The sequence below is a fragment of the Triticum aestivum genome, chromosome 2B (genome assembly GCF_018294505.1).
Source record: "Triticum aestivum cultivar Chinese Spring chromosome 2B, IWGSC CS RefSeq v2.1, whole genome shotgun sequence".
NCBI lineage: Eukaryota > Viridiplantae > Streptophyta > Magnoliopsida > Poales > Poaceae > Triticum > Triticum aestivum.
In genome coordinates this window covers 355,753,585-355,772,545 of record NC_057798.1, presented here as the reverse complement: position 1 = coordinate 355,772,545, position 18,961 = coordinate 355,753,585, and the positions used below count along the sequence as shown (strand labels likewise).

Here is an 18,961-nt window from a genome sequence, read left to right as displayed (position 1 = left end):
ATGGTGGCTAACTTATGAGTACAAAACTAAGATGAGAAACTACGCAAACAATCGCAACTAGTAATGATCAAGAAGTGATCCTGAACTACTTACGTTCAAACATAACCAACCGTGTTCTCATCCCGAACTTGCTCGAAAAAAGACAATCACGGTTACACACACAGTTGGTGTATTTTATTTTGGATCTGGAGTCAAGTTCTCTAGAACCGGATATTAAAAACTCTCATCTGCCACATAACAGCAGGCACGGCTTTCAAAAGTTTAAACCCTATAGGACATTTCAACAATGGTAAAACAAAACCAGCAAGACCACCCGATGTGTCGACAAATCCCAATAAGAGTCGCACGTATCTCATTCTCAGTGCATACCGGATGAGGCACACGTCGGGTTGGATGAGACCCTAGATGCCCAGGGGGCACCACACATCACTCGATTTGGACCAACACTCATGAGGAGCAATGGCCCGGGTTGTTGATTAAAAGTCCTCGGATGCTAGTCGATCCCTATGCAAGTTTTAGTTATTATTAGGCAAATAGTAAAACCAACGTTAGGACTTGCTGAAAGAGTTTTATTCAAAATGAACTGTCAAGTGGGCCCCATAAACCCCGACCGTGTTAAAAATAGAAAATCAAAGAAACATAACACTGGTATGACAAAAACTAGGACGGCAAAAGTGGAACAAAACACCAGGCAAAGGGTCGAGCCTTCCATCCTTTACTAGGTATATATGTGCATTAATTAAATAAGAGATATTATAATATCCCATGATATCCATGTCCCAAGATGGAACAACCTGCAACTAGCAACGCTATAAGAGGGGCTAAGCAAGCGGTAACATAGCCAAACAATGGTTCGCTATGATGGTGAAAAAGGTTAAAAGCTGTTTCATGGCATATTGGGAGGCTTGATAAACAAGTGGTAGGAAGCGCGACATAGCGATAGCATCAACACAACTAGTAGCAAAGATAGTAGTGGTATCTAGAGTAATGGTCATCTTGCCTAAGATCCCGATAGAAAGAAGACTGAATCCATGAAGTAGACGAACCAAAGTAGTCAAACGGATCCTCAAAATCGCAACATTACATGAACTATCAAGAAGAAGCAACACCGGAAAGAAGCAAACAACTAAGTAAACAACCATCGCATAAACATGGCATGATGCACAATCAACTATGATGCATGTCCGGTTTAAATATACATGGCATGGCAAAATGCGACAAACAATACTACAAATTAAGTGGAGCTCAATATGCAACTTGTTTAGGTACTCAACAATACTAAATGTTGCATATTAACGAAACACCACATCCAAGTATTTAGTTCGCTCTTGTTTAGGTACCCAACAATACTAAACGTTGGTTAACATAGCAAGAAGTGAATCATAATTAAACTACCTATCTAGGCAAGTTTAAATGAGGGCGGAAACAACAAACAACGATTCCAGTAAATCCCCACATGTCATTTCGCAATTTAATGCAAACATCATTTTTAAACATTTTAAATGGTGTTATCATGATGCAGATGACATATGAAAGTTATGCAATTTTATAAAAATGTTGACATGTGCATGTTATAAAGCATTTGATCATCATGTCAAAACAAAAGGGATGCCACGACAACGACAACGAAAATGATGCCACAACAACATTTCGATGCTCTGACAACTCGTCGAGATGTCAGTGCAAAAAAAAAGTACGGATGTACGAAACATGCAAAAGATGGTGGGCTGGTCCCGATTACTGGGTTCCCACGGGTCGAAGGCATGGCAACGACAACTCAAACATGGTGCAAACACAAACATCTCATACAACACATATGTATTTGTTCGGCGTTGTCTCGGGTTTATACCTTCGAAGCGTGCAATTCGGGGCGGACGAGTTTGATGCAGTGCAGACGAAAGTAGTGCTACACGACATCGGTAGAGGTACTCATCGGTAGTCGTACACGTTCGGAGAGGAACATGGCATTTCGGTTTGTAGTTGTTCGGGCGGCGGTAGTGGTACTCATGTCAAAGAGAACTTGACGAATCCATGTTCTTCGGGGTCATCGTGTAGTCGTTCAGGTCGTAGTCGGACTTGGCATGATCCAAAACGAAGAAACGATGTTGGGGAGTGCCCTTCGACGAAGGAGGACCCGAAGGTGCTACCGGAGTCGTGGGCAGCGATGCACACAACAAACAAGAGGCTATAGGAGGTCAACGGCACGGGGCGGAGGCAGCGGCGCTCAATGCAGAGGAGGCTGACGCGAGAAAGGGCGGCCTCTGGCCAGCTCCCGTCGGATGCGGCGATGACGGGTGAGGGGAAGGCCGGGAACGGCGACCTCGACGTGGGGTTGCAGGATCTTACCGGCCCGAGGCCGAACGGCGGCTGTTGCTTGAGGAAAACGGTGCCCATGGCTGCACCTGGACAGAGAGAGAAGAGATGTGAGGAGGAAGGAGAAGGCAGGAGGAACGAGAGGACGGGCGCGGCTACCTGGTGGCGCGCTGGTCCAGTGCGGTGCGGCTACCCGCGAAGTGCGGCGAGGGCGAGGAATAGACGAGCGGAGGGAGCACGGGGCCTGCGGCAGAGGGGTGCTGGCGGCTGGAGGCGCGACGGCCGACGAGTTCAGAGGCGGAGGAAGCCGGCAAGACATGAGCGAGGTGGCGCGGCGAAGCTCTATGGGTGCGCGCGAGGAGGCACGAGGCAACAGCGACCATGGGCGCGGTTGCGGTTGCGGGCCCTTGCTGGTGACCGGCCGGCGACGGAGGGGAGGAAGCAGAGGTGGCCATGGCGGGGAGGCAAAGCAGCGACTCGGGGCTGGTGATGGGTATCGGGCGCTGAGTGTGTGGTGGCGGCGCTGAGGAAACGAACGGGAGGAGGAGGGAACGATGGGAGAGATGGGGATCGAGGCTAGGGTTAACAGGGCACCGGCTGGGCTGCGGATGGGCCTCAGAGGACAGCCCAGTGGAGAGGGAAATGGCCAGAGGCCTGGCTGCTGGGCTATGCTCTCTCTCCCTCATATTTCTCCAAGAAATGACATGAAGAGAAAGAGAGTTTAGGAGTGTTGCTGACCATGGGGAAAATCTCTCTGGACCCTACAAAGTATGCTTGATCCAAGGAAAAAATACAATTGGCCCTATTTGCAAGGATTGATTTCAAACATATTTGAATTCCATTCGAATAAGTTTGAATTAGGACAAGGTTTTTGAAAGGTCCAAAAATGTTGAGAATTTAGGTTGAGCTCGAGAAAGTGACGAAAGAATTTATGGGCAAGTTTGAGATCAAGAATTTCGATAAAAAGGCATGAAATTAAATTGCACATGTGTTATGGTGAATTCCATATTAATGGAATATTTAATAGTAGCTCCCTAAAATATTGGGAAGATATTTTATATGTTATAAAGAGAAAACACCACGTGCATTTCCCTCAATTTAAATGGATAGAAGATCCATGCAAATTATTTAAGTGAGTTGCAAAATTAAATGACATGATGCAATGCAAAAAAAAATAGAGCAAGCAATAGAATTATCACGGCTATCACGAAAAACATGGAAGTCAACTGGAGCGTCGGTCTCTGGGTGTTACACTCTTTTCATAGTGGCAGTGATCGATGCTAGCATAGTGCCTTTTCAGTTCAGACACCGACTTCCCCTGTCAATGACAACGACGTACATCTTATGTCCTTTCGTAAATGAAAGCTGTCATTGTAAAAAAAATGAACATACCTTACGGGGTTTGTCGGCGGAGGATACGGAACCACATGCAGGTGCTGAGACCGTACTAACACCTGGCATTGTAGACTGCATTTAGCAAGTTCAGATACGTGTAGAAGTTGCTTCAGGGTTGGGGTTGAATGACATACGACAACATCATAAAACATAACATACTGTTTTTTTACAGCAAGAAGCCTTAGTTTAGCATCTACAACCGGTGGTAAGCAGGACGGTCCACTGGTTGACTGCAGTGCGTGAATTGCATTAACTAAGTCAATAAACCACCATACAAAACGATGTCAAGAAAATGATAAAACAGAGTACATAATTCATCTACATAAACACAGATGTTGCAACATTTAATAGCTAAGCCATGGCTATCATAGGAAATTCAGACACGCCCTTTCCCTGTCGCTTCCCTTTCTTCCGCTTTCGCTTTCGCTTCTTCAACTTGCCATTTCCTCTGTCGGCATACCGGCCAAAAACGCAATATGGGTCGAGCATTATCTGTTCACTGCCGGAGTTGTTGGAGTCATCCTCGCCATCCTCCAAACCCTCCTCTCTGGAAGGAAGGCCGGCAAGCGAACGAACTGCTAGAGTTTACTCGCGTGCCAGTGCACCTGCCATTCTCGCTTGGCGCTTCACAAAGATGCGCGCACGTAGGCATGGATAGTATTATCCTTCGGGACCTTGTTAGCAGCTACAACAAAGTTCGCCATGGCACGACTGTCGTTTGCTGAATGACCAATCTAAGGACCAATTAACTAATACAATTCAAAATTGGATGTGCCATAAAATTGGTCAATAAGCAACCTAGAGAGAGAACGATATGTACAACAGTGTGGATAACCCAAACAAACAGATGAATCTGCTAACTGCATGTGGGAATAAATCAAATAACACATGACATTACGTTCAAATACGAGCAAACTGCTTTGACAGATCTACATAACTGAACCAAACTGCAATTGGGGCTGTATCAAATCCAAACTATAATCACGGATTTTATTACTACTGGTCTGCGCGTTAGAAAATCCTAATACTATATTAAGTATTTACGGATCCGGACGTTTTGAACCAACACATTAATCTAGACTGTCCCACAAACCTAGGATTCAATCACTGATGCTGCATGCATAAATCAAATCTTGTAACCATCCACAAATGACAGATCCTACAGATTTGAAATCAATCAACGGTACAAATGTTGCCACGGGATTACTTACACGAGACGAAGGATCACTGGATCCTCCCTCAATGGTTTGCTGCCAACAGGTTGCTTTCCCCAATATTCGCACGAACTTGCCGCTCCAGTTCTTCCATGTACTGATCAACCATCGCCTTCCTTAGCTTATGAGCTATCGAGAAAAGTCCTGCACGGCGGAGGCGCGTGCAGGTGGCGAGGCCGACACTAGCGAAGACGAGGACAAGCGACATCGGGGAAGAGGATGACAGGTGGCGGGGAAGAGGATGACGAGGGGCGGCGGGGAAGAAATGACGGATGGTTTCACCGAGGGTTGGGCGGCTAAACAGGACGCTTCAATGTCATGATGGACCCACACAGCAATCACACATCAATAGAGGGCCCAAGTGTCTGCCTTTTTAAGCACCTAGCAAGGTATTTTTAAATTTCGGTATAAACGCCTTGTTTAGGCGCCGCCGCGTGCACCTATGGCCCACAACGACCCAACCGCGCCCACCTAACATGCCGGATTATCTCCCTTACGTACCGCGCCGAATGGCCGAGCGTGTCGAGGGAGCACATCAGACTATCCGGTATGTTAGCCGGATGCAGCTACCACACCCAGCAGTACTTGGACATATCAAACAGTCTGACCCAGCGATAACATGGTCATGCTCACAAGTCCGTCTCATCCAGCCTGGTCGCGCCTTCGGGCTAGGCGCGCTTGACGGCTACCACGCTTGCGGCCGGTCGTTGTCGTCGGTCAATGGCGCCTCGGTGGGGGGCGCGATGACGTGCAAGTGTGACGTCTTGCAGTCGGGCGCGAACGTGGGGTCAAGCGACCAAATAAGTTTTTGGAAGGTCAATGGGCAAAATAAGGCTGCTCAGGGGTCATTTAGTAAAAGTTATATCCCAATTCCTGTCCAACAAGTTGACTCATTTCACCGCTGCTCCGAGTGTATAATCCTTAATTATCAACCACCGACGGCCGCAATTACCACCCCCCCCACACCCACACCCACACACACACCCACCCCTCGTAAACCCCGATTCCTCGATCGAATCTAGAGAGGAGGTAGTCGGCGGCGGGCGAGCGGCCAAGTCTCTCAGGTGTCTTCGACGATGGGGTTTATCTCGGGGGTGGTGATGGGGTTGGTGGTCGGCGTCGTGATCATGGCCGGGTGGAGCCGCGTGATGCAGCGGCGCAGCAGGAAGCGCGTCGCCAAGGTTCGGTCGGGTTCACGCGCGCCAGCGCCATCTTCAATCCTCTTGCCACTCCAGTTGGATTGCTCGCGGTTACTGCTAAGCGTACTGCGAAGCTCGTTTTGCGGTTGCGACTTTTTATTTATTTGTGAAGCGAACATTTACAGGCTGCGGATATCAAGGTCCTTGGGTCTCTTGGCAGGGAGGACCTCAAGAAGCTCTGCGGCGACAATTTTCCCGAGTGGATATCCTTCCCACAGTATGAGCAGGTTAGCACTAGTTCAACTGAATTGTCTTTAGTGCGATTTTAGTCGTGTGTTTATTAACTACATACAATAGAAACTAGAATTCACGGACTTGACCACTGGATTCACGAGTGGTAGACTGTACTACTTGGCATGTCTGTCTTGGAAAGTTTTTTTCTTCACTTATATGTACATGTAGGCATCTCGAGAATTAAAGTGTAGGTGGACCTAGGCAGGTCTGGTACGATTTTCTTGTTTGATGACCTCAATGAATTACTATTGGAGCCTGTTAGATATTATGTACCCCTCCATTCCATAAGGTGCGCATACAGATTTTTTGAAAGTCAAACCTCACAAATATGGAATGCCAAACATATATCATTAGATTCATCATAACATGTAGTTCCATATTTTATATTTTGTACTGTACATACAAATAGTTTTCTCTATAAACTTGGTCAAAGTTTGACTTTTCAAAATCTATACACACGACATTATGGAGCAGAGGGAGTATCACATTGATGCAGAGGCCGGAGTTTCAATCTCCTTTTCGAAAAAAGGTGTCAGATGTCGGATCACTGAAGGTTTGGGCGCCCTATCAAATTCGACTTCTTCCGCATCTTTGGATCTCCTTCTCTTCCGAGTCCTCTTCAATCCCTTGCCCATCTTCTCCCCCCGAGGCATCATCGTCCTCCCACCTCACCGCTCCCCCTTTCTCTTCTGTGCATTTGCATAGAACTCTCCCACCACCTAGGACTGAGTGCACACCCAAGCTTTTTTACTCGCCCACTAGATGCCGACTAATCGCCGAGCCGGTGCAGCAAAAGGCTGTGACCAGGCGATTAATGGTGACTAATCACCGACAAGATCAGGCTAATCACTGAGCTGGAGGCATCGTGATTCGACGTGACTCTGCGGCACAAAAACCTTGTCCGCACCGCACCGCCTCCTTGCACTACCATACCATGTCTCGTACAATGCCTACACATGCCGGTGCTGCCCTTCCCACTCTAATATTCACTCCTTTCTTAGGCCATCATCACTTGCCGCCTGTGGCTGATGGTGCGCTGTGCCTCCATGCCTACAACCCACCTTGCTACTGCCTCCATGCCTACAACCGACCTTGCTACTGCCTCCATGAGGGCACTAATAAATCCGTCTAGTGAACATGATCAAATCTCTTGATGGAGCTCGAGAAGAGGAGAAAAAGAAGGAACGTAAGGATCTTACATCAAAAGTATCTGGATCAATAGCTAGATCGTCTCACTGACTCACTCACTGATGCCCAAATAGAAAGACTTTTAATAAAGTAATAATGCCATGATAGGCTAACATGCAGTATTTACATGAAGGGGTAATATTTTAAAGCTCAAGAATTGTTGGTTTGAATTTGCCTAAAGACGAGGACATTTCTGTGAGGTGGAGCTTCTATCATCTTCTGCTTAGTATATTTTGTACACACAGCGAGTTTATGAGAAACTGTTCATGCTTACTTCATTTCTCAACATGACCAATGAATATTCTGCCTACGTTTTTGTCCCCACAGGTGAAATGGCTGAACAAGCATCTCAGCAAACTTTGGCCTTTTGTTTCACAAGTAAGATTTTCTTTTGGCTTTTAGAGTAACATAAATGATAAAATACTTTGCCAATTGGAAAATCCTGCTTGCTAGTAACGGACATGTGGTGTCCCTTTATAGCAATTTCGGTCCCTTAGTGTATGCTGTTTCAGGAAGCTGTTGAACTACAGATCGGTTGTTCTTTAATTTTCTGTGCATTCCAGTCCTGGCATTTCATGGGGTATGTTCGATATTCTTTTTGGTTATGTTGATTATGTTGCTAACTTCCTATTACTACCACAAAACAGCTTGAAATTTTCTCTCACTTTTGTTGCTGCACGGCGAAGATTTACTGAGTGTAACAAAATGATTTTGGCATTTGGAGTATCCCTTCTTTATTCAATCTTTGGATCTTAGACTTGATGATCACGGTCATGAACATAGCACCTTCTGTGCTATTAAGAGCCTATTAGATGTTGTTTGGAGATTCAACTTTGGTGCTGGTCACACCAGTTATCATATTTGTATGTATGGATACTATCAAAATAATACACTTCAAATTATTTATAGTTTCCACAAAGTGAAATGGTGTCCTAAGCCGTTTCCTTCTGGCCACTGGTAAATAGCATGAATGTGTTGATCAAGACGAATGGTTGTATTCTTTGTTTTAATACAACCCCGTATTCCTGTGCACCTAAGTTTTTTTTTTCTGTTTTTTATTCTACAGTAATGTCTATATGCCATGTGTGTACTACTAACTATATTTCTCTTTTGGTTTAGGCTGCAACTGCAGTTGTTAAGGAATCTGTTGAACCACTGCTAGATGATTATCGACCTCCAGGAATAAAATCTCTGAAGTTCAACAAATTCTCTCTTGGAAATGTCTCGCCAAAGATCGAAGGTCTCATGTTTTGTTTTTCAAATTCTCTAGTATCTAGAATGCACCGATACAGATACATGTATCAATATTGGGCCGATATGGATACGTAAATTCACCATTTTGGAAAAGCGCCAATACAGGGATATGTTTTACTATTTTCTTAATTCACCAAAAAAGTGTATAGAAGCTAGGAACAACAACTGATTTCTCTATAACTGTAACATGGCTCCACAATGGTGGCCTTAGGTTGGTAGGTTGAGTAGAAGGATCCATCTGGAGGGGAGGATTGGAGGAGATGAGATCATGAGGGGAGAAAGGAGAAAAGGAAGTCTGGAAGTGAGCTTATCTACGGCTGTCAGCTGAACAGCTCAGTGTACATACCTTGGGAGGTTGTGCCGACCTCAACCGTTGAGCTAGGGGCTGACACCCACCTAGGAGGTGCGCGAGTCAGTGTTGCATTGGCTGCTGCTGCTGGGGTGCGGTCACCACCGTTGCCACATAAGTTGTCGTTGTCAGTCTTTTTCTTAAGGTGGTTTCGATGCTGGAGTTCCGTTCGCTGTTGTAGTCGCTAATGGCGCCATGCTCATAGTTGGCGTAGAGAGCTGTTTGTGGTGTCGACTAGCCAGTGTGGAGGAGCTGTGTCTCTCGTAGCAGGAGTGACCTGGTTTGCATGAAGGTAGGGAAGGGAACCGAAACGGTGTCAAGGGTCGAGACGTCAGCAAAGCGTGAGTTGAGGCCACATAGGTAGGCCAGCACAAGCGCCTGGTCAATCATGGGTTGCCTGACGTCTCGAAGTGTTTCATAAAACGACTTAAGGAGATGACACTAGGCGGTGATGGTGAGATTGCCTTGTGTGAGAACACGCAACTCTGCCTCGACTTAGAAGGCGTGGGTCATCTGGTTTATTGAGGAAGAGGTTGTGGATGAGCGTCTATGCCTCATGGGCGGTTGGTTCTCCACCATGATGATGTCGAAGACATCCTAGATGATGGGGCCATACAACCTTGGAGAAGTTCGGCAACCAAGGTGTCGTCATAGACATGACTGGTGAGCTCATACTTGCCGAAAAGGACGTTGATGAGCATGCTCCACTTCGAGAAGTGGAGGCCTTGAGGTAGAGGATGTCGGGGACATTGACGGCGAGTGAGGCCGGCGATGTAGCCGGGACCATGGCGGAGGAGAGTGCCGCGATCGTTGCGTAGAGCCAGGCGTGTGAGGACAGCACACCCATGGCAAATGAGGTGTTCATGGTTTTTCTTTTCGAAAAGGAGGATAACCCCCAGCCTCTGCATTGAGCGATGCACACAACCATCTTTATTGTATTATTCAACAAAGTCTGACAAAATAAATACATGGACCAACCCAAAGCCACCTTCTTGGCAATCAAAGTCACTACACCTACTAGTTTGATGATGTGCCTTGACCACGCACCATCTAATTTGGTGGCCTCACCAAGCCGCCCCACGGAGAGCAGAGATCACCAACCGTGCTAGCCGACCCTCAGCGTGCACTGTATGCGCACGCTCCATCTTTTGCCGTCCCAATTTCTGGAAAGATCAACGCATTAACCTTGCCAAGCCCAACTGCCGTCGACGCCACCACGACAACAAACAACGCCACGACCTTGCGCGCGTCCATCAACACACGTCCATCACCGAGACCCCGCTGCGCCAGGCCATCGAGACCGCGTCACTGGCGCGGTAGATGCCACACCGCACCACCACCTGATCCAGATCGCCACCAACGCCAACCCAACGGTGTCCACCAGCAACCTATCTCCCAAGGCGGCTTCAAGAAGGGAACGACCCCGAAGGCGCCGTCACTGCCCGCCGCAGTTAGGGCTTTCACCTGGGAGACAAATGATGGGATGGAGGTAGTAGCAGATCTGACGAACGTCTCCATGGAGAAAAACAGCGCCCTTGGATGTGGCCGCCGTCGCGGATGACCAGTGCCGGCTAGGGATTTCTCCCGATCTGAATCCCCACATCCAGCAACATTCGCATCGAGGACTGGCAAGTCTTGCGCCCCAGATCCATACGAAGCACACCAGAGCAGGGGAAGGAATGGAGGTGTCTTGATCTAGATCAGGCACCACCTGCCGAGCCAAGCAGTGCCCCAATTGATCCAGGAGCCTACCCCCAAGCGCACAACATGCTCCCCATCACCACCTTCCTTGGCTGCGGCCCGGGCTTGCTTCTGGCACCAGTCTCTGGCGGTGGCGAGGAACCAAAGGGGAATGGGGGAGGCTAGGCTGCGGCGGCGTGAGATCCACTAGCGCGTCGGGGTGCTGCAGCGGCATGAGATCCACCCAAACGGAACGGTTTCTACATCCAGAGTGAGTCGTCTGAGGTGTTCATGGTGGTCATGGGAGATTGGATCGGGAGAGGTATAGCTGGAGGTAGGATCAGTCTGCAGCCGATACCATGCAAAGCAGAAGGGATTTGGGGCGTCCAGCTCTCGTATGTTTGTATAGCTTGTACAAGGTGCCTTGCAAGGCAAGAATAGTCAATCACAACAATCGAATATTAAGAGAATGGGCTAGAGAGGTAAGGTGAGAGATTGCCTAACATCTATGCATGGTATATAATTTAACAGCCGTCGTAATAAGGTTTGCACCTCAAGATGGCAGCCTGCAATTCAGGCAATTCTGCGCAACTTGTACTCTTGTAGGCTTCCTCTTTGCCTCAAATGATTAAACTCATCAAATATACCAACCGCATTTCTTACGTCAAACCTCTCTGCAATCTCTTGCAATCTCTTGAGTTCACTCTTGCCAAGATAGATGCTTGTCCCCTATCCACTAAGGAACTGCCCCCCCCCCCCCCCTCCATACCTGCTGCGCTAGGCCCTGAACCAAGAATGCTGTTCCACCCGTCTTATCTTATGGCCAGCAAAGAAAAATGTTACCTTGGTATGAGCAATTTTAACATGGTCCCTCTTACCTCCTCTTTTCACATGGGAGGTAAGAAGGTAAGAGTTACTCAGACCCACTACTTAATGGAATCTTTTTTTTTGCGGGGGCACTACTTAATGGAATCAACGTCTCAGATCTGTTATATACTCTTGCCTCTCATGTGAAATGAGGAGGTAAGAGGGACCATGTTAAGAAACCTTGGTATGAGATACTAGTGCATTTGGGATGTACTCCCTCCGTTCCACAATGTAGTGCCTATAGATTCTTTCAAAAGTCAAACATTACAAACTTTGACCATATTTATGGAGAAAAATAGGTACATCTAGAATACTAAATGCACATCATTGGATATATCCTAAGTTATATTTTCAGAATGTACATGTTTGGTATTGTAGGTATAGAGAGTTTTCTCTATACACTTGGTCAAAATTGACAAAGTTTGACTTTCAGAAAAATCTATAGGCACTACATTGTGGAATGGAGGGAGTAATTTTTAGTTGTTCTTGAGTTGAGATTATTACTCTGATTCCGGCCAGTTGTGATGTTAATGACCTTATTTTTCTTTCATGCTTATATTTATATGAGTTCATGTTCCATGTTTACGCATACCACGCTAAGCTAAATTTTAATCTTGTTGCTTCTGTACTAAATAAGTATGACTGAAAGATATCATGCATTGTTATTTTTCGTGAAGGCATCCGTATCCAAAATCTTCAGCCAGGCCAAATCATAATGGATATAGATTTCCGTTGGGGTGGTGATCCAAGCATAATCCTTGCTGTTGATGCTCGAGTTGCATCACTGCCTATTCAGGTTTTGACTGTTTGTCTTTACTGTGGTTAACCTTGTAGGAGTGAGTTCTTATTAATTATATTTTTTTGTGAACCATCTCTCAGCTCAAGGATCTCCAGGTCTTTACCGTTGTTCGTGTCGTATTTCAACTATCAGAAGAGATTCCTTGCATCTCTGCTGTTGTTGTTGCTCTCCTCGCAGAGGTATGTATCTACTACTAAGCAGTTTTTGTATGAGAAAAATATACAAAAACTGGCAATTTCTTCAGTATATTTTTATTCGTAGCTTCGCACAAGAGAACATCTGATTTTGAATTGAAGATAGGAAGAAAAAGAGTATAATGTTAACTGAGATGAGTTTTCAACTTACACGCTGGACAACAAAAGCAGTGTGTCTACTCTTTTATTAACTGTGGACTGCTTTGTAATTAAGATGACATAAAATTGGAATTTCTTCGAGAAGATTTATTTGCTTCATTTCCTTGCACTTATTGAAGGGGAGCCTTGGCGCAGTGGTAAAGCTGCTGCCTTGTGACCATGAGGTCATGGGTTCAAGTCCTGGAAACAGCCTCTTACAGAAATGTAGGGAAAGGCTGCGTACTATAGACCCAAAGTGGTCGGACCCTTCCCTGGACCCTGCGCAAGCGGGAGCTACATGCACCAGGTTGCCCTTTTTTATTTCCTTGCACTTATTGGTAGTAGTTTGTTTCCCCTGCAGCAATAGTCCCAGTGCTTACCTCAGAATGGATCCAAAACATAGAATATCATGTCAGTTTAACCTGGGAAGGCTTTAACATTTGACCCACCCTGGTAAAAAAAACATTTAACTCACAAAGAGAACCTATTTCTTGCAGTATATCATGGTAGCTGTTTAGACACTGCCAGTTTTTTTATATGGCAACTTTGGTACCACCAGTCTTATGTGTTGATCCTGGTGGCATTTCCATGAGACAATTTGGTAACGCAGATTCATGCTATGAAGCTCCTGCTATAGTTGAAAGGTTTTTAGATGTAATATTTGTGTCGACCACATTTCACAAGAAAAATTATAAATTCCTGATGCGTGGAACCTTTTGCATTATCAAAGATGCGCATTTCCTGTATAATCGTTTATTGGGTTTCTTTGTGCTTCAGCCAGAGCCTAAAATACAGTACACATTGAAGGCTGTTGGGGGTAGTCTGACTGCTATTCCAGGACTTTCTGATATGATTGATGTAAGATGACTTGAATTTTTTTTTAACATTGAGATTCTGCTAACAAATTACGTTAGAACTGATTCTTCTTCGTTCAATTAGGATACTGTCAATTCAATTGTCAATGACATGCTCCAGTGGCCACACAGGCTTGTTGTTCCACTTGGCGTCAATGTTGATACAAGGTGAGTTTTCTTCATTTCACTGCTGCGAAGGTCAATGGATCCCTGCTCCCCAGCTACACTGTGTGTGTGCCACTGGAAAATCATGTGGATGAAATTGCGACTGCAAGGTTGTGTAAAACTAACTGCTTTGCAGTGGGAGGTGACATATTTATAGGTAGGTAGTTTGCAGTGGCATGTATATTATGAACCTTAGTTCTGTTATGAACCATGGTTGGAGAAAGACAAGACAGAGGTGAGCCAGACAGAGACCCCTGTACCTCTGAATGAGGGAGGGATCACGGATCTTAGGATAGTCGCGCCCCCCCCCCCCCCCCAGGTGACTTGGGGGGCAAACCCTAGATGGCAGCCGCCGCCCCCTCCTCATCTCCTCTCCTTGCCACCTCCAGAGGCAGCTTCCGGGTTAAGCCTCGCGGTTGAAGGGGGGCAGAGGGTGTCAGGCTGCAAGACTTTAAGTTGGTGTTCTAATCTTCAGTAAGTGGACGGCTAGGATTGAAGAACGCGATAAGATCTGATGGCTCGCCCTGATGGAGTCATGTACCTAGGGTAGGGTCACAGACCTGATCTAAGTACCCTGCCCAAGGACACCCTTAGAAGAGATCACCTTCCAGTCGACCTACGAGGGACTCACTCGACTGACTTGAAGGACTCGACCACGAAGACTCACTCGACCACCAGAAGGTCAAGAGGCACTCTGCACTGCAACGGTCTGTAATTAAGTAGACTTTATGATAGTAAAGACACTTTATGTGGGGCGTTACCAGTAACGCCCCGGACTTAATGTACCTTAAACCCTTCATTACGTGGGTTGGCTGGGGTCCTGGCGCACTCTATATAAGCCACCCCCCTCCACAGGCAGAAGGGTTCGGCACCTTGTAATCCATATACACATAATCCACTCGACCGCCTCCGGGCTCCGAGACGTAGGGCTTTTACTTCCTCCGAGAAGGGCCTGAACTCGTACATCTCTTGTGTTTACAACCTCTCCATAGCTAGGACCTTGCCTCTCCATACCTACCCCCCACTCTACTGTCAGACTTAGATCCACGACAGTTGGCGCCCACCGTGGGGCAGGTGTTTTAGCGATTTTGTGGAGAAGTTGCGATTCTTCCGAGTACTTTCATCATGGTAGCTGCTGGAGTTTTGGTCGAGGGTCGAGAGATTCGTCTCGGTGCTCTCACCTTCGTCGCCGACGACTCCGCCTGGCTCCAGGAGGCTCCACTCGACGTCGATGCGCTCCCCGTCCGCGGTGCGACGCATTTTCGCGCATGTGTCCGCGGCGTTCTGCTGCGGCAACCGTCGACCCCATATCGGTCGACTCCCCTATCGACCACCCTCCCGGTCTCCCGCCAGCGCAAGCGCTCGGGTCGGTCGAGGCTTCAGCGGTGGGTGAGACACGCGGTGGCTCGCCAGACGGCCACCACCCAAGTTGCGGCAATCGAGCCCGACGAATCTCTCTACGGCCTGTTCGATCTGTCGACTGGCTCCGTAGAGACTGCATCCGAATGCGATAGCAGTGATCCAGCGGCGGAAATCCTGATGGTCGACGGGCCTCGCAGCCCCCCTGGCTTCGCCCGTGATGGTGGGGCAGGCGACGGAGGCGACCCCGCACGAGACCACGAAGAGTACCAGCCCGAGCCACTCGACTCTCTGCAAAGAGAGGAACTTCGCCGCAGGAACATGGATGCCCTGCATACTCCCATCGCAGGAGAAACCCCCGAGGCTCGCGCCTTGGAGGAGGCACGTTTGGCCAATTTGGCCGAACGCGCTCGCCTGGAGAATCTTCAGCGAGCACTCGACGAGCGCGCGCGGCAACGAGTTCCCGACGCCAGTCGACGTCAACTCTTCCCGCCGACTCAGGTATATCGAACCCCAATCCAGAATTTAGCAGCTGCGACCCGTATAGCAGAGTCCATCCAGCCCTCTCAGTCGGAAGCTGGCAGAGGCTTGATGCAGATCAGGGATCTGCTCCGGGCAGCAGGAGATCAGAATTCAGCCGTGTCGCAGTCGCGCAACAGAATTCACAGTCGATCCGTCGCTGCGAATACGGTTCAGTCGGCTCACAGTCCCAGATCGCCTCCGCGGCGTGAAGGGCGCGAGAATCGGCGAGACCAATATGGAGACCGACACGACCGAGATGATAGGCGTCGAGTGCCCACTTCCCCTCCGAGGGGTGGGTCTTACGCTCCTCGGCAGCAAGATGACAGACGTCAGCTCAGTGCGGGGCGAAGAGTTCCAGTCGACCCCAGAGAACCAGGCTTCGACGCGCGATCCATTATCGTGCAAGGCTTGGTCGACCGGAACAGAGCCCATCGAGGTGGACTCGACAGAGATGCGCCCACGAGCAGTCGAGTGCACGTTTCTGGTCCGGAATGTTTCAGCAGAGCTATCAGAGCCGCAGTGATTCCTCCCAATTTCAGGTTGGCAACAGGAGTCAGCAAGTTCACCGGTGAGTCTAAGCCTGAAACTTGGCTTGAGGACTACCGAGTGGCGGTTCAGATTGGTGGTGGGAATGACGAGGTGGCCATGAAGCATTTGCCCCTCATGTTGGAAGGTTCTGCCAGAGCGTGGTTGAATCAGTTACCTCCTAGCAGCATTTACACTTGGGAAGATCTGTCCCGAGTGTTCGTCAGAACGTTTGAAGGAACTTGCAAGCGACCGGCTGGATTGACGGAGCTGCAAGTCTGCGTGCAGAAGACCAATGAGACTCTCAGGGAGTATATTCAGAGATGGATCACTTTGCACCATACTGTGGAGAATGTGTCTGATCATCAGGCAGTCTGCGCCTTCAAGGATGGTGTCAAGAACAGAGAATTGAGTTTGAAATTTGGTCGAACCGGAGACATGACCTTGAGTCGGATGATGGAAATTGCTACCAAGTACGCCAACGGCGAAGAAGAAGACCGACTCCGAAGCGGCAAGCACAAGCCGAGCCAGTCGGAGAAGGGAAACACCAGTCGGAAACAGAAGCGGAAGGCTGAACCGGCAGCTCCTGGAGAGGCTCTGGCCGTGGCTCATGGAAAGTTTAAAGGGAAACCAAAAGGATCCTGGAACCCTAAGAAGGTAAAGGATAAAGAAGGGAACGACGTGATGGATATGCCGTGTCACATCCACACGAAGAAAGACGAAGAAGGGAATATCATTTACCCAAAGCATACCACTCGCCAATGTCGACTCCTGATCCAGCAGTTTCAAGGAAAACAGTCTAAGGACAAGGAAAAGGAGTCGGACAAGGCCGAAGACAAGGAGGACAGTGAGGAAGGATATCCGCATGTCAACTCCACTCTGATGATCTTTGCAGATGTGGAAAGCAAGAGTCGATTGAAAGTCATTAACCGCGAGGTGAACATGGTTACCCCAGCAAAAGCAAATTATCTGAGATGGTCCCAAACACCCATCACATTCGACCAATCTGATCACCCGACTCATATTGCCACCCCTGGGAGGCAAGCTTTGGTGGTCGATCCAGTTGTCGAAGGCACTCGACTGACAAAAGTGCTGATGGACGTGGTAGCGGGCTGAATTGTTGTATGCAGACACTGAAAGGAATGGGCATTCCGATGTCCCGACTGAGCACCAGTAACATGAGCTTTCATGGAGTTATACCAGGGAAGAAAGCCGAGTCACTCGGCCAAATAGCTCTGGACGTGGTGTTTGGTGATTCGAAACATTTTCGCAAAGAGAAGTTGACGTTTGAGGTCGTGGATTTTCAGAGTGCATATCATGCCATTTTGGGGAGACCAGCTTATGCACGGTTCATGGCTCGACCATGTTACGTGTACCTCAAATTGAAGATGCCCGGCCCCAAAGGAGTGATCACTGTCACCGGTGATCGGAAAAAGGCAGAAGAGTGCTTTCAGAAGGGCTCAAAGATTGCTGATTCCCAGGTGACAGCGGTCGAGTTTGAAGAATACAAGCAAAACGCAGATCCGAGTGATTTGCTGCGATCCAAGAAACCCGCCACAGAATCTGCATTTCAGTCGTCCGGTGAGACGAAGCCTGTTCACATTCACCCGACCGACCCCGATGCAGCCCCGACCCACATCTCCACAACACTCGACCCGAAATAGGAAGAAGCGCTCATCCAGTTCCTCCGTGAGAACTGGGACATTTTTGCATGGAAGCCCGCTGACATGCCAGGTGTTCCCAGGGGACTGGCTGAGCATCGCCTAAGAGTCGACTCATCAGCAAAACCAGTCAAAGAGCATCTTCGGCGGTCCGCCGTCCAGAAGAGAAAAGCCATTGGTGAGGAAGTGGCTCGACTGTTGGCGGCAGGATTTATCCGAGAGATATACCACTCCGAGTGGCTCGCTAATGTCGTCATGGTTCCTAAGAAGGACAAATCGCTCCGAATGTGCATTGATTTCAAGCACATCAACCGGGCCTGCCCGAAAGATCATTTTCCTCTCCCTCGCATAGATCAAATTGTTGACTCGACCGCGGGATGCGAGAGATTGTCTTTTCTAGACGCCTACTCCGGGTACCACCAGATCCGTCTGTACGGACCCGACGAGGTAAAAACAGCTTTCATCACTCCATTCGGGTGCTTCTGCTATATCACCATGCCATTCGGCCTCAAGAATGCCGGAGCCACATTTATGCGAATGATTCAGAAGTGTCTACTCACTCAAATCAGTCGGAATGTGGAAGCGTATATGGATGATATCGTCGTCAAGTCACGAAAAGGTTCCGACCTGCTCGCTGACCTCGCCGAAACATTTGCCAACCTCAGAAGGTATGATATCAAGCTCAATCCATCAAAGTGCACATTCGGAGTTCCTGGTGGCAAGTTACTCGGTTTTCTCGTTTCCGAGCGAGGGATCGACGCTAATCCAGAAAAGATCGGCACTATTCTCCGAATGAAACGCCCTGTGCGAGTGCACGATGTCCAGAAGCTTACTGGATGCTTGGCCGCATTAAGTCGATTCATCTCACGACTCGGTGAAAAGGCATTGCCTCTTTACCGACTGATGAAGAAGGCAGACAAGTTCGAGTGGACTCCAGAAGCTGATGCAGCGTTTGCCGAGCTAAAAGCTCTGCTCTCCACCCAGCCGGTGCTTGCTGCTCCAATCAGCAAAGAGCCTCTGTTGCTTTATATCGCAGCCACAGGACAAGTCG

General features: G+C 48.2%; 2 protein-coding genes across 2 annotated transcripts in view; one reads left to right on the top strand and one right to left on the bottom strand.

Moving 5' to 3' along the window:
• Window positions 1-1,632: 1,632 nt before the first annotated feature.
• Window positions 1,633-2,876, bottom strand: LOC123044929 (uncharacterized). Its single transcript, XM_044467807.1, has 2 exons — window positions 2,473-2,876; window positions 1,633-2,402 (listed from the first exon to the last, which is right to left on the bottom strand). The coding sequence occupies exons 1-2, from the start codon at window positions 2,630-2,632 to the stop codon at window positions 2,005-2,007; spliced, it is 558 nt and encodes a 185-aa protein (XP_044323742.1). The 5' UTR covers window positions 2,633-2,876; the 3' UTR covers window positions 1,633-2,004.
• Window positions 2,877-5,824: 2,948 nt separating this feature from the next.
• The window catches only part of LOC123044927 (calcium-dependent lipid-binding protein), a 52,577-nt gene continuing 39,440 nt past the window's right edge, over window positions 5,825-18,961 (top strand). The window contains exons 1-8 of the mRNA XM_044467806.1: window positions 5,825-6,103; window positions 6,247-6,348; window positions 7,871-7,921; window positions 8,663-8,783; window positions 12,371-12,489; window positions 12,573-12,671; window positions 13,602-13,682; window positions 13,764-13,846. Of these exons, the coding sequence (XP_044323741.1) occupies window positions 5,999-6,103; window positions 6,247-6,348; window positions 7,871-7,921; window positions 8,663-8,783; window positions 12,371-12,489; window positions 12,573-12,671; window positions 13,602-13,682; window positions 13,764-13,846 (761 nt within the window). The 5' untranslated portion in view covers window positions 5,825-5,998. The remainder of the gene's footprint in view (window positions 6,104-6,246; window positions 6,349-7,870; window positions 7,922-8,662; window positions 8,784-12,370; window positions 12,490-12,572; window positions 12,672-13,601; window positions 13,683-13,763; window positions 13,847-18,961) is intronic.